Source organism: Labrus mixtus, chromosome 4 (assembly GCF_963584025.1).
Source record: "Labrus mixtus chromosome 4, fLabMix1.1, whole genome shotgun sequence".
NCBI classification, from domain to species: Eukaryota; Metazoa; Chordata; class Actinopteri; order Labriformes; family Labridae; genus Labrus; species Labrus mixtus.
This window is the reverse complement of record NC_083615.1, coordinates 21957578-21972896: the sequence shown is the minus strand read 5'-3', so window position 1 is coordinate 21972896 and position 15319 is coordinate 21957578. Positions and strand designations below refer to the sequence as shown.

Below are 15319 nucleotides of genomic sequence, written 5' to 3'. Positions count from 1 at the left end.
TTTGTTTGCTTACATCAAGTGAAGCTTTTTTTAATTCAAGGAGGATTTATATTCAATCGGTGGTTTCTTTCTTTTATTCCTATTTCTGTGTACGGAGACAGGCTCTTGCCTTGTTGCACTTCATAATAGGAAGTTTCATTACAGCAATAGTTTAGTTGTGGTTATTCAGTAATGATGTTTCAGAAGCTTCTCAAGCATGACGCAAACACAAGATCAAGATGGTTAATACTTATCACAGAGCACTAGGTGCTGGTGAAATCATTTTTACATCCAACTTGATATCACTCTTTATACATTCACATATATTCATGATGGCAACACAGAAACAAAAATGAGGGTCAGACTGAAGTTCTGTTTGGAGCGACAACATTTATATTCAAAACTGAACAGTAGAGACAATAATTCAAAGCATCCACAGTGAATCTAAAGTGCATAACAAAAAAGTCTTACTGGTGCAGCAGTTGACAATAATTCTGTATTCAACATGATCAGTGGAGTCTGGTAGCTTTGAGGGGAGCCATGCAAAAGTTTTTTCTGGTTTTAAATTAAATGTTTTTGCCGCAAAGGATTACTTGGCAGCTATTACGGCCTGTATGGAGAAACAGCCTTATCAATATAAAGGAGTAATTCCAGATCTCTCTGTACCACACACATATAAGTAATAGTGCCTGGGTAAGTATACAGGAACTACTCTGAATACCTCACAGCTTAACTGGACTTTTTTCACTAGTTGTGTGAAGTGTTTTCTTCATTTCATGTGGGTCTCAATGTGCACTTTTCCACCTCTGCAGATTAGAGGTTTAATATGACGTATGCTATGCAGACATCCTGAGATCTGGACCTACAATGGAAGTTTACACGTCACAGGTCAGTTTTCAGAGGAGTCTGTCTCTTCTGTGGAGCCGTCACTTTCCACCTCCATCCTCCTCCTGTGGTGAATGTTCCTCCTGGGGGAGGCCTTCCTCTGCACCTCCTTCAGTGCCCCCACAGCGCTGCCACTGCTGTTGCTGCCAGGACTCACTGAGATCTGGGCGATGCTGGAAACACGGGACAAGATAAGAGATGTTGATCGAGGAACATTAGAGGAGGAGGAAAAGGGAAAAAAAACAAAAACAAGAAAGACAGGAATCAAAGAAGAGAATTTAAAGATGAGTTGGTTTGTCATCTTACACTCAACCTGTAGGACAGTACAGTTTTGTACAGTATTATATACAGTGTGTGTGAAAGGCTGTGTATTTGTGCATGTTCATGTGTGTGTGTTTGTCTGCTCTTACAGCTTGTCAAGTTCCTGGTCCATCTCTGGGTCAACGAGCAGCTCTGCCTTGCTGGGTAGCGCTCCTACAGAGGAGGGAGGAAACTGTTAGAGCTTCATTAATACACATTCCCTGAATTTGAAAACGTCATAATTCTGATTTAAAAGCACCTCCATGTGGTGAGAAACCCAGAGCATTCTGGCTAATCAAATGTATTTAATCTGTTAGATGAAGTTGAGTTTGCAGGTAGTCAGGTCTGAATCGAGTTAAACACTTAACAACCTCATTTTAAAATCATCTCTAGAAATAGTTAGAGTAATAATACAGTGTTGTTGTTTTCATATGTTAAATACCGATTGTCTGGTTGATGGTCTCATGTTTAGCCAGGCTCATCAGGAAGCTGTAGTAAGAAACTTTGTCCACCTGTTCCAGTGCTTCCCTCATACAGGACCTTGGAGGATGACTACACACACACACGCACAGAGAGAGAGAGATAAGGAACTGATGACACTTTAATGCAGAGACTAAAGTCATTGTTCAACTCAAAGATGGAACTAAGCCAGGAAATTAATCTACATTCAAATAATCTGAATTCATTTAAATCAACCATAAAAAACGACTCTTTATCTCATTAACCACACTTAAGCTTAGTTGCAGAATTAAATATTAATGTAATCTAAGAAGAGGTTTTGTCAGAGCTTCGCTAAACTGGGGTCAAAATGAGAAAATCCAGAGGGACATTTAAGCACAGTTCTTTAAAAGTCACAAAATAAAACTTGTTTGATGTAAACTGAAATGTAAAGTAATTTAATAAATATACTGGATTCAACAAAGACGGGTCAATAAAGTGCAATACATGTATTTTCACATTTAAACATGTAAGAGGACTTACTTAACAACTCCGTATTCAGGAGTTGACTTTAAGTGACATTTTCCACTGGCTCTCTGTGCCACTGGTTTTCAATAATAATAAAAGTCAAGAGTTTAGAAAATGAACCAATCTGATGCAAAAGTAATTGATTTAAAAACTTTTCCTAATAACCTCAGTTTTTTATGTTATATATATAAATAGTCTATAGTGAATAAACTTGAGAATGTCATATATATTTCAGAATGATGGCGATGTATTTGGATTTTGAGGAGAACAAAATATTGAATATTCTCGTGCTCGCAGTAGTTTTGACAGTGAAGCTGCTGGCTGCCTTTCGACTGTGACACAAGCGTGCTCTTATAAAATGTTGATGTTGTAGCAGTAAGTAACCAGATAGTCTCCTGAGAATCACCAACAAAACACCAGTATTACAGGAAAACAAAATAACTTATGTGCTACCGTTTTTTCATTTCTTATTAAGGCATGTATTTTAACTGGCCCGAGCAGGCCGGTGGAATGTGCAATCAGCTGGCCCAGAGTCTTTCATCATGCCAGTTATAATGTCAAACCCTTTTATTAATAATATTGACAGTTTTATCAATGTTCAAATATGTGAGAGAGTGTGTGTGTGTGTGTGTGTGTGTGTGTGTGTGTGTGTGTGTGTGTGTGTGTGTGTGTGTGTGTATCCTCTTACCTGAGTTTAAACCTGTCACACAGGTCGTCTACACACTGAGCCAGAGTGGAAGACTCCACCCCGTCCTGCTGCTGCTCCTCCTTTTCGTTCTCCTCTGCAGCCACGGAGGGGAGCTGCTCGATGGAGGCCGATGTGGGGACGATGACAGTGTTTGGACTCTTCCCTGATAACAGATCCTGGTAGATCACGAGCACGCTGTCCAAGAATTCTACACACACACACAGCGAGGTTTTTTTTTATGTTTGATTTAAATTAATTCAGATTATTTCTACCTAAGATAACTCAATGTTCTGCATCCTACAACCATTTAATCAACAATGAGTAAGAACTGAGTCATATGAAACATCTGGATAACATACTGCTGCTCTTAATTACCCCTATCAGAATAACTGACTCGGAATCAAACCCTAGAGCATCACTTTAAAATGAGATTCTTTTTAGAAACAAGTAGAAGTGAATGCTCATCCTCAATGTACACGCTAATGAGGATGTGAGCCATAACCAATAAGAATCAGTGGTTTCCATGGTACCTTGGTAGTAGAACTGCAGTTGGAAGGCATAGAGGAAATCAGAGAAAGACATCAGGCAGTCTATGGCGTCGTCCATCAAAACAATTCTAAAGGACCAAAAAGAAAAAAAAGTGAACACTTAACTGACAGCAGAGTTAGTCCTCTTGTGTTCTGATCATTAAAATACCAAACTCCAACAGAACCACTACACGCAAAGAAATACAGTCAAAACAAAATGTCTTTAAAAAATCATTACAAGAGAACTGAGCCAAGGCTGTGGCTCAGTAGGTAGACTCAGTCGTCTCCTAACCGGAAGGTCAGGGGTTCGATCCTCAGCTCCTGCAGCTACATGTCCGATGTGTCCTTGGGCAAGACACTTAACCCCAAATTGCTCCCGCTGCTTCGTCGTCGGCACATAAATGTGTATGAATGGGATTAGTTGATATTGATGGTCACTTCACAGAGCAGCCTCTGCCATCACTGTGTGAATGTGTAGGTGTGACCTGCTGTGTAAAAGCACTTTGAGTAGTCAGAAGACTAGATAAGCACTATACAAGCTCAAGACTATTTTCCGTTTTCAAAAAGGACAACAGATCACTGATCCATGCCATACTCTGAAGGCACAACACAATCAGTGCAATGCATTAAGTTGCAAAGCTTAATTGTCCAGGGAAAATGGCCAAGCCAGTCTGATTTGTTCTTTTAGTATAGAGTAGGTTCTGGCTCTGCTGTAGGAGCTGCATGTTCAACATTTTAAATAAAGATCTGCCATGTCATTCTTTGGACATCATGTTATTTTTTCTCCACAATTAAAAAGAAAATCTGTCATTGGTATATTCATTTATGTTATCTTTCAGTTATCTTTATAATATATCTCCTTATAGAACCATTGACTTTATTTCACTGGTTTTGGACATTCTATTCGTGTATTTCTAGCTTGAGACACTCTATTGTGGTTTCACATCATCAAGGTCACGCTTTCCTGATTAAGAGAGGAAGCTTCTCTTGAACTTTTTTTATATCTCTTCGCTGATTGTGGGGTTGACTGTACCTGCTCATATGATGAGAGACATCTGATGAGAGCTGTCCTGATTATGCTGATGACAGCGTATTGCTGGAAGGGTGTTTGATGTTTTTGCCCATAATAAAAACAGGACGTGTGTTGGTTTTTATTGGCTGTCAGTGCACTTACCTGGCTGCGCTTTGCACCATCTCTGCTGGGAAGTCTGGACACAATAACTGCAGCAGAGACCTGTACTCGTGCATGGACAGTAAGTCTGCAGAACAACAAAACATGAAACTCACTTCACTCACAGAATAAACCTCTGTGATCAGACAGATTGTTTTATTGATTGACTTGATTTTGACTGGAAGTCTCTAACAACCAGGACATTACACATGACCTAAATGTTAAAAAAAATACTGAGCCGTATACAGAGGAAAAACATTTATATGACTTTCATCAAAGTAGTAATCTCGATTCCATTCTCATTATTTTTGACTCTCTCTTACCCCCACTCTTGCCGATCTGCCTGTAGCATCTCCAGAAGACTCTAATGAAGGAGGCTCTATTATGAGGAGTGGCCTTAATGTAGTTATACTCTCTGAAGAGGACATGGTTACTGTTCTTCACGCTGCTGAAGCTACAAACACACACACACACACACACACATAAGTAAGGTGTTTACACAGAGGCAGCACTACTGAGGGCCTGATTACACTGTCATGCATAGAGATAAAGGTGATTTTTTTTTACAAATGACATTGAGAAAGAAAAGACAGAAATTAGTGACAACAAGACTACTGTGTGTGTGTGTGTGTGTGTGTGTGTGTGTGTGTGTGTGTGTGTGTGTGTGTGTGTGTGTGTGTGTGTGACTTACTATTCAGCAAAGTAGCGGACCACTCCAAACTGCGTGTATTCCTCTTTATGTTCCAGCAGCTGGGTCACTGCATCATTCAGGTAAAACAACACATTACTGTCGGCTGGAAGAAAAACACAAACGGATAAATACACAAACTACAGAGCTGCTATAGTTTGCTGAAATCAATTAACTAGCAAAGAAATGAATAAGACAAATGGGTGGATAGGCAATAAATAGCATATGGTAATTCCATCAGTATAAGCAGAGAAGATAACAGGACATACTGAGGTATTCGTCGACGGGGACGGCGACATTAAACCGGTTCATTCTGCTCGTCCTTTCCGGAGTTAGCGTTGAAATTAACGGACAAACTTCAGATGTCTGTGTGCAACTGTTATCGTCTCCGAGCTAACTATGTATATAATTACACAGATTCATTTGTGTAGCCTTGGGATTGTGTTAGCTATCATAGATCGGCCGTTTTTTTGACATTGGTGGGCTTCCATGGAAACGTCAGAATGTTTTGAGTTACATTAAATTACCGCCCCCCGAAAACATAGCGCACAAAGGTTCCTATCCTGTGTTGTTCAAATGAATATATTATTAAATAACTACGTTGATCATAATAACTATTAATTAATAATAATAACAAAAACAAAAATATGAATAATAGTAGCATCCCACATAGTAGTAGATATGTTAGTATTGTATTATTATTATATAAATATAATTATTTTTAAACTATAATTATAACATGATTATTAAGTGGATTTTTGTAAAGTCAATAATGTTGTCGCCTATGTGACCTATGTTTAATGTTATAATATTAAGAAAACAAGTCTATTCAATACTTTAATGTAAAAGCTATTTGTGTTATTACAAGGATTCAATTAGAATTTAATAGCCTATATTATTGCAACTTAAAATAAATGCTAATTCCATCTCAGGGCTTTTGTTAATGTTCATCATTTTTATCTCGCCACCTTATTTCCAACAAAACCACAGCTAGGCCTACTTAGTATCCTGGATGGTTACAAACAAACTCTGAAATCAGAAGCTGAAACAGTTTCATGCAAGCTTTAAGACTTAAGGCTGTGGAAGGACATCACATCACCTCACTTCTCAATCAAGATGCAATCTATGTGCTACAATTAATTTAAAAGTCTTAAGCAGTTATTGTGACAAACCAAAAAACAGCACAGACAATATTCTTTACAGTAGGTTGTTTGTGACTTTTAAATTGTTTTTTTTTTTAAATAATTTCACCAGTTGAATAGGTATATACGGTATAATAGCTTATTATTTCTTTCTTTCAATGTATATCTTCAATAGTCAAGTGATTATTCCTTTTTATAATGTTCTTATTGATGAAAAGCTACTCTCTGACAATATACAAACAAGGGGAAGGTGTGCATTGTTGTACTACCTTTGAAAAAAAACAAATTGTTGTATTTGCTTTGTTGTGGCATTCATTTTGTCTGAAACAAATGGCATGCTATACACAAAGTGAAGATTTTCTGTCAACTGAAATGAAATTCAAAAGAATTAAAACTTTATACTGAGTAGACCTACCTTAATTGACTTTATGTCTGGAGTTGTAAAGTTTTCTTCATTAATAGAAAAGAAAACATGTCATAGAGCCGACTAAGGTTTTTGTTATCTTTCAGGAAGCTTATTTTGTCTAAGCTAATTTACACATTTACTGAGAACATCGGAATAAATAAGTAGGTTAAAATGAATTCTGATAAAGGAATTCGGATAATGGACAAAAGATTTTCGTAGGTAGGAGGCTTATTTTGAGATCAGCCAATCATAACTTATCCAAAGAGAAGTAATAAATGGGATGGTCCTATCCCAACATGGAATGGGAAACAATGGGGGCGGGCAATAATTCAAATGCAACCAATCAATGACTCTTTCCAGGGACACATAAGGAAGCCCCCAAAACATCACAAATTCATAAATGAACATGTGTTTGCCGATATTTAAATACACATTTAATACAGCATGATGTGCTTTGTTCCGGTTTTTCATGGTGTGTATGTATTTTTCCTGAGACTGTACATGAAGTAATGGCTGAATACTGGAGTGATGTAGTCAGGGAGGTGCCCCTGTCTCCGCCCCTTCTCTGTCTCTCCGCCCTTGGAGGTATTTCAAAAAGCTTGATCAAGTTAGACACAAGCAGCAGGATCAGCCCGGGGATTGGTGTACAAAATAAGAGTGCAACATGTCTCAATTGCGAAAAAGGATACTCTAACAAATGAAAACGTATTTAGTAAGGTGCTTTAGCTTAATACGTTTCTTAATACTTAATTTATATTCATCAAATGTTTTATTTGTTTTTACCAAGAAATCTGGTTGTTGTTTGTTTTATTTTGAAACGGAAATGATGCTTCCGTCTTTGCAGTAGCAGCGCTCGTATAAAGCTCGACTGGGCTTCTCTGTTAGTCATCCCACTATCAACCACATCGACCTGAATAGTCGGCATCGTATTGTCTTCTAAAGAAGCTAACAGGTATCCCAACGATATGAAATCATTTGTTTATTTTAGTTAGATCTCATGTATGACTGTTCGGTAGCATGCTAAGATGTTGTGTTTCTGCAGCTTGTGCTGTGAACTGCGTTGTTAGGCCTGGCTGTGTTGGCGCGGATGAAAGGTTAGCCTGTTTTCTAGACAGCTAACGGCGGATAACGACTGCGAGCAAACAAAAGCTCACATTTTAGACTTCAGACGCGGATACCACGATGTCTTATGTGGTTTATATCCGAAATGAACGGGTTGTATCTTTGCCAATGCCGCCTCAAGCAATGAGCGAGTTTACAAGCTAACCTAGCAACTGTCACTGCAGTTGCTAGGTTAGCTTACTAGTACATGGCGCTCATGTAATTAACTTGGGACTAAGGACAGCTAGTTAAAGATGCTGACCTCTCCCAGACTGAGCAAACTGGAAACCAGGCTGATGACAACCAGTAAATATTGGCTAACTTGATGATAGCCCCGCTTGCAGTCTGTTGCCAACCTTATTGAAAATGATGGGGTGTATTTGAGGGTGCAGTCTTGTTTCTGTGTACATATAGAGTAGATGCATTGGTGTGCTCAGCTGGATCACCATGTGGACACAAGATATCGTTTCACCTTTATTATGTAATTTATTTGGCATTTTAAGTGTGTTCATTCTTGTGCGCAGTTCAACATGTCAGTCAGATTTCTGGCGGGGTTTTCCTGCCTGTCATTCTCATACCTACTTTAATATAAATTATATTTCAGACGGATGACGGCCTGATTTACATGTTTTTTTTATGTATCAAGTGAGTGTGTTTTAAAGAGGGTAAAATAAGATTAAGGTAAGATATACTTTATTCATCCCAGCAGGGAAATTGAGGTGTTCCAGCAGCCAGCATACATACAAACACATATATACATACATATCCCACCCATACAAAAAAAACATGAGCCCACAATACAGTATGATATATGCAACTCAGGCTAAAGTTTGAATGTCCTCTGTCCTTACTTTAAGGGGAGTCGTTATAAAGTGCAATTGCAGTAGGTAAAAAAGTATTTTTAAATCTGGGTCTGTGAACCTGAAAAACCTTACATCTGTCTTTTATCGGTTTTAAATGCTTATTATAGTTCAGTTGTAACATTCTTCTGCTTCTCCATCTTTATCAATTACTTAAAATGTTTTTATACGGTTGTCATCATATCCACAGTCTAGTGAGTTTTCTTGGATCATATCACTTTGGCAAGAATTGTGTCTCCTAGCAACAAGAGCCACTTGATCAAAACCACATGATCTGTTTGGGATGAGGTGTGTCAAAAGAACCATACAGAAGTGCTAAACAATTGCTTTGCAAAACCAACAATGATTTAAAAACAACACATGACTGATCAAATATAAACTAGACAAAATGAATCACGAGGAAATTTATATTTAAGAAAAGATGCATCTTTAGATGAGTTGAATTATAGATGATGTTTTCAAATGTAATTGTTAGCTGTAAACAATTCCACAAATCAAAACAATCTTTAGTTTTAATTCTTTATTACATGGAAAGCAGTGACTGTGGTAACCAGATTTGTGCATTGCACATCCTTAAAGTTTAGGATATGGGCTCCAAACACATCGCTGTTTGTTAAAATAAAATATGCATCCTGTTTCTTTTTCCGTAGTCTTCAGCTAGGCGATAGTTTGCAGTGACATTTAAACATGTAGTGACAATATGTCACCTAGTAGGCCACTTAGTTAGCTTCAATATGCCTTGTCTTTATGAATAACCAAGGTCAACATGAACTAGTATTTCCTTTTTATTCTTCTTTTATTTAAAGGGTGCATTCTCAATCCAGGGGGTACTTCTTTTATTTGTGTCACATTAAAAGTATGTGTTTTGAATGTCTATGACGAAATGTGGATCAATATGCCTTTATAAAGATAAATAGACAAATTCTGCATTCGTTGTTTGTAAATGTGGCTCCAAGCTGACATGAGTTACCAGCAGAGACTTGAATGATTTCTGTTGCCTGTTTACTTTACTGGCTTGGATCAATATGAAATATGAACTCGTAGCCCCTCCCTGACCGTGCATTAGACAATCACATGCTCAGGCTTTCCAGCCAGGGAAATGAAATTCATGTGAGAAAGTGAGTGCTGCTTTAGTCTAAAAAGAACTACCAATCCTGCAAAGGGAGTTCTTCATCTGCCTTGTCAAAGTGTCTTTGGTGAAACACTCAGGACTCTGAAATTGACCAGACTGTATCAGCAGGATAAGTGTATTATTTGTGCACAGAAGGAGATAACAATTAGTCTAATTTGTATGCTATGTTGTGATACCTATAAGTGTGCAAAAGACAAAATGCATCACTAATACAATACTCCATCTCATCCCATTTTTCAGTAAGCAATCTGGGCATCTCTTTAGCTTCATAGCCTGCAAACATGTGCAATAGAGATATACTACACATAGGTCTGGATAGCTGACCTAAGGATGGCAAAAATGAGTTTGTTCTATTAGAAATGCTAGACAGGAGTGTGAACCAGACTTGCCATTACAATAATATCATGATTGAATGGCTTTAAACATCTTTAAAGTGTTACAAATAGAAACTTCCATGGATCAAAATTGTATAAGAGCCATACCTGGCGTTTGCAGTTCAACATGTCCTATCAAGTTTTTAGGGCGTCTATATAATGGTAGTCCGTGGGAAAGCACTGAAGGGCTACAGGGGATTTTTTAATGCTGCAGGAACGCACGTAGCCACGGCGTTGAAACAAGCCTGAGCAGTGTCACCATAAGTAGGTCGAAATATAGTCTACAGAAAATGGAATTCAACAGGTGTATACACAGGAGAATAAGAGTTCAAGGCGCATTGTCCCAGCAGAGATGAGGGGAAATCAGCTGCAACATGAAGTATTCTTCTGTAACATAGTGCTCTGCTGACAGCGGGATAACTTTGGTGTGTTGAAGACAGGATGAACAATTAAGAGTTTATAGAAATTTTAATCAAAATCTGTGTAGGCCACATGCAAACTGAAGATGCTTTTAAAAGTAAAATATGTCAATGTCATAAAGATGATAGACCAATTTCATTTCAAATGTCATTTCTGTTTCCATAGTTTTAACTATGAGAATAAAAAAGAAAACAAATTAAAAATTGTGACTCTAATGGCCAATTCATCACAACAATCATGACTGTTGACAATGAGGTTGTTTTTGTTTTGTTTTTCCAGTTGAGTACCTTTGGGGAAGCCCACCCCCTGTGTGGCCACCATGGGGGACGAAAGCGAGTGGATGAAGCTTCCCATCGACCAGAAATGTGAACACAAGGTAACTAATTGACTGTCTAATGGGATGTTTTTCCTTCATCGTGTCTCCTGCAGTTTAACTTGGAATAAATTCACCTGATCTCACAGGATTTGCACTGAGTCAAATATTGACCGGAGGTGTTTTTCATATCTCACTCCTGCCTAAGAAAAACTTTGTGTTCCAGATTACTGAGGTGAAGGGTACATCCATGTTTTAGCTTTTGTGGTCTGTTGTGTATTTTGTGCATCAACTAATGGATCCTCCTACTCCTCTTCTTGTTTTTACTGTAACTCAGCTCTCAAACCTTTTACAGCTTACATAATGATAAGTTCAGGTTCATTTTACATCCCAAACTGTCAGCTTTGTTCTGATGAACCTTTCTTGAATGCTTTGTTACCATTTCAGTTGGATATTTATTCCCAAAAATCTAAAAACATTTGGGATGAAATGTATACACAACTCTTGTCCAAGTCGTATCACCATCATGTTAACCAGTCAACCAATTAGTCTTATACCAATGCCAAAATGTCTTTTTATTTTAACTTGGATATGAGCAAATGCTTTCTATAGAAAAAGTTTATACATGGTGGTTTGTTTCGCCTTTTCTCTCAATGACTTGGCATGAAAAACAGCTCCTGTCTGCTAGCTCCTTGGGCTACATGGTAAGGTGACGCTACATCTTGTTGGTCAAAGAACGAGGCTGGTGATAGTCCCTGTTTCGCTGTACTTTGACTTATTGAGATCACAACTGATATAGAGGATATAATCTCTACCTAGAGATAAAATCACTGTTCACAGAGAAGTGTTGGCAAATTGCAGAATCCATGAAGAAAAGGTCAATTTTTCTTTCAGCTCAAGAATGCACTCTATGCAGGCTTCTTGTACATTTCCAAGTCTGTATCGGTCTATAGCAGTATTTTAAATGTATCCCAAGAAAAAAAGTCAACTGCCAGTTATTTATTTTTCTACTGAGTTAAATGCTGAATATGTCTCCTTGTCCTTACTGCCAGTCTTGGGTTGTTTGTTCCTGTTGGACCTGGAAAAAAGTAAAAGTGACATTTCATAGATCAGCAGAATATCAAAATAATGTAGTGGCAGAAGTTCCGGTGGTTGTATTTGCACACAGATCTAGTTTTACTTTATGATGTCAATAAAATGATGTGCGGTGCCACATTTGTTTTGCAGTGTACATCATATGGATTTAGGATAAAAAAAGTACTTTCACCCTACAGGTATTGTTTCACCTTCCTGGGCCTGAGTTAATTTTAGACCCCCACAGCCCAATGACAGTCGTAGCTGAAGTGGAACCTTACAAGAATAACAAGCAGGCTGACCATAGGCTATTCTCGATCCTGCATCTGCATACCCCTTTTTTTTTTGTATTACAAAAAAGGTTACAGCATCAGAACCAAATGAAGTTCTGTCTTTTGAACATGGACCAACAATTCAGCATTAAGTTCATAATGAGCCTGAGGAAAAGCCTTGAAAGGCAAACAGACTAGGGTACAGCATGTAACCGAGATGTTCAGTCATTATGAATGTAGGTCATATCCCCAGTTTGTCATACAAATACCCAGCTTTATAAAATAAATGACATTGAAATGTGTATTTGTAACCTATTCCCTCTTTCGCCCGTGGCTTTCTCCCGGATTCTCTCTCTCCTGGTCAGGTGTGGAAAGCGCGACTGAACGGTTATGAAGAAGCTCTGAAGTTGTTCCAGAGGATAGAAGACGAGAAGAGTCCAGAGTGGGGGAAGTACCTGGGACTGATAAAGAAGTTTGTCACAGACTCCAATGCCGTGGCTCAACTCAAAGGCCTGGAGGCGGCTCTGGCCTTTGTTGAGAACGCACATGTAGCTGGAAAGTGAGTAGCAGCTTATTTTAGAGTTTACCTGAAGCAGATCTGCAAACAATGCATTGTAACCACATGTGACTCAGTTGTAGGAACAGATTATTTGTTTAAAGCCTTACCAGATGCCAAATCACCACATGATAGGTTTTAATCTTGGAAGAAGGAAGGTGCCAAAACAAAATTACCTGAATCTTTAGGAAAGCTGTTTGAGGCAGTAGACAATCCAGCAGACACACATATAGGTATTTATTCAGAATGCATAGTAACTGCTGAAAAGAACTGGGATGTGGGGACCAGTTAGCGTGAGTGGCTATCACAGAAATGTGGTGTGACAATACTGACGAGTAGAAGGACAAAGAAACACAGAGCATGATTCAGCTTTTCAAAAAAGAACAGTAGCTTTAGTTCTTAAAGAACTGAGCCCAGGTGCTCCAACTAAACCACACCCATCATTTAAACACAAGACAAAAGGTTCTCCACATGAAAACTGATGACATCACTGATTAGAGTGCACTTCAACTTGGATACTATTCTTATAATCACTGCTGCAAATAATTGTCAAGTCCAAACTAAGTTGGGAAAATGTCTTTGAAAACAGAGCCACATACGGTAATTAGATTTTGCAAATTATTACTGCTATAAAATTATACTTTAAAAATAAAGACTTATTGATAAAATACTTTTGATTCAATCAAGAAAGGCATCAAAATCCACTTCTATCTGTTGTTGTTTATTTCACCATATACATGATGTGTTGTAGTTGTTTTTATGTAACAACTCAGATTGCATGAAGCTTGAGCTCCTGCAGAATGTGTTGCACATAATACTTTTGAATTTTAGTAGTAATAGCTGTCCATGTCGCACTGTCAGTCTGGTAGCTGAGCTGATGGGTAGTAGGAGCCATCTTGTCTCTGTTTTCCCTGCTGGTTTGACAGAATAAATGGATTTCGGGCCCTTCTGAGAGTTTCTGTCAGGGTTTCTATATTTAAGACAGAGTTGATGTAAAATAGTCTAACTTAATTTGGTCTCTGAAAATGCAAAGTGTAGTGTGTTCATTTGGACTAAACAGTAAGAACACAGTAAGTCCCAGCTGTCATTGGGCGAGAGGCGGGGTACATCCTGGACTGTTCACCAGCCAATCACACGGCTCCAGCCACACTCAAATTCGCGTCTACGGCAATTTGAGAGTCACCAATTGACCCTAACGAGCATGTCTTTGGACTGGGAGGAAGCCGTAGTACCCGTAAGGAGACCCACACATCATGCATGGGGAGAACATTCAAACTCCACACAGAAAGGCTCCTGTCAGACAGGGATTCAAATCAGGAACCTTCTCGCTAGCAACAGCGCCAACCACTGCACCACCATGCAGCCTAGACTGATATTTAATATAATTCCCTTTTCTGAGTTTTTGCATTAATCAAATTTAAAATCTTAACTTTTCCCAATTTCAGAAAGTCTGCGACAAATCAAAATGCACTGCTTTTATATTGTCATGGTAGCTGCAGTGTCATGTGCAGGTTTGTTTAAAATGACTGCATTACTGTTTAAGAAGGTATATCTGACGGTGCTGCTCGCCACAGTGGATTCACACATGCTGTATACTGACCTGAAAGGTCGATCAAAAGTAGGTCCAGTGTGTTCTCACAGGCTGTGCTTGTGTCATATCTTTGTGCTACAGAACAACAGGTGAGGTGGTTTCCGGTGTTGTGACCAAAGTGTTCAACCAGCCGAAGGCCCGGGCCAAGGAGCTGGGCACAGACATCTGTCTCATGTACATAGAGATTGAGAAAGCTGAGGTGGTTCAAGAGGAGCTCCTCAAAGGACTGGAAAACAAGAACCCCAAGATAGTGGTGACCTGCTTCGAGGCTCTGCGGAGGGCTCTCAGGTCAGTGTTACAATCGTGAGCTGCAATGACAGCAGTCATCTGATGTACCTTTTGGTATACTTTACTTTGAAAGTACACTGACCAATCCAAACTGGGATGCTAATATCTCCTGTTTACTGACCTCTTGGTGTGTTTGCTTCTTCCCTCAGTGAGTTTGGGTCTAAAATTGTGACGTTGAAGCCAGTAGTGAAGGCTTTACCCAAACAGTTTGAGTCCAGAGAAAAGGCAGTGAGAGATGAAGCCAAACTTCTCGCTATAGAGATCTACAAATGGATCAGAGACGCTCTGAGACCTCCGCTGCAGAGCATTAACTCTGTACAGGTATGACGCCTTTACCATTGCATTTTCTCATCTGATTTTCTTTTTAATGTTCTGACTTCAGAATCGAGATAACATGTCTGTTCTTTGCCTGTGTAGCTGAAGGAGCTGGAGGAGGAGTGGGTGAAGCTGCCTACAGCGCCTCCTAAGCAGACCAGGTTCCTGCGCTCACAGCAGGACCTGAAGGCCAAGTTTGAACAGCACCAAGCCCAAGGAGGAGACCAGTCGGATGGTAGGTTTAATTACAAGTTGACTTCTAACATGTTCA

The 15319-nt window shown here is 38.9% G+C and overlaps 3 protein-coding genes across 4 annotated transcripts in view; 1 reads left to right on the top strand and 2 right to left on the bottom strand.

Moving 5' to 3' along the window:
* Window positions 1-349: 349 nt before the first annotated feature.
* Window positions 350-5715, bottom strand: cstpp1 (centriolar satellite-associated tubulin polyglutamylase complex regulator 1). The gene is made up of 9 exons (XM_061036374.1): window positions 5474-5715; window positions 5208-5310; window positions 4840-4970; window positions 4520-4604; window positions 3349-3434; window positions 2819-3026; window positions 1607-1716; window positions 1275-1338; window positions 350-1037 (listed from the first exon to the last, which is right to left on the bottom strand). The coding sequence occupies exons 1-9, from the start codon at window positions 5514-5516 to the stop codon at window positions 869-871; spliced, it is 999 nt and encodes a 332-aa protein (XP_060892357.1). The 5' UTR covers window positions 5517-5715; the 3' UTR covers window positions 350-868.
* The window catches only part of LOC132973117 (zinc finger protein 3-like), a 260609-nt gene continuing 248760 nt past the window's right edge, over window positions 3471-15319 (bottom strand). The window contains exon 3 of the transcript XR_009672968.1: window positions 3471-3864. The gene's annotated coding sequence lies outside the window, so the exon portion shown is untranslated. The remainder of the gene's footprint in view (window positions 3865-15319) is intronic.
* ckap5 (cytoskeleton associated protein 5) overlaps window positions 7605-15319 on the top strand; it is a 36159-nt gene continuing 28444 nt past the window's right edge. For both annotated transcript variants that reach the window (XM_061036363.1, XM_061036362.1), the window contains exons 1-6: window positions 7605-7704; window positions 10919-11015; window positions 12664-12857; window positions 14527-14733; window positions 14883-15054; window positions 15151-15283. In XM_061036363.1, coding sequence (XP_060892346.1) covers window positions 10959-11015; window positions 12664-12857; window positions 14527-14733; window positions 14883-15054; window positions 15151-15283 — 763 coding nt within the window. In that variant the 5' untranslated portion in view covers window positions 7605-7704; window positions 10919-10958. The remainder of the gene's footprint in view (window positions 7705-10918; window positions 11016-12663; window positions 12858-14526; window positions 14734-14882; window positions 15055-15150; window positions 15284-15319) is intronic.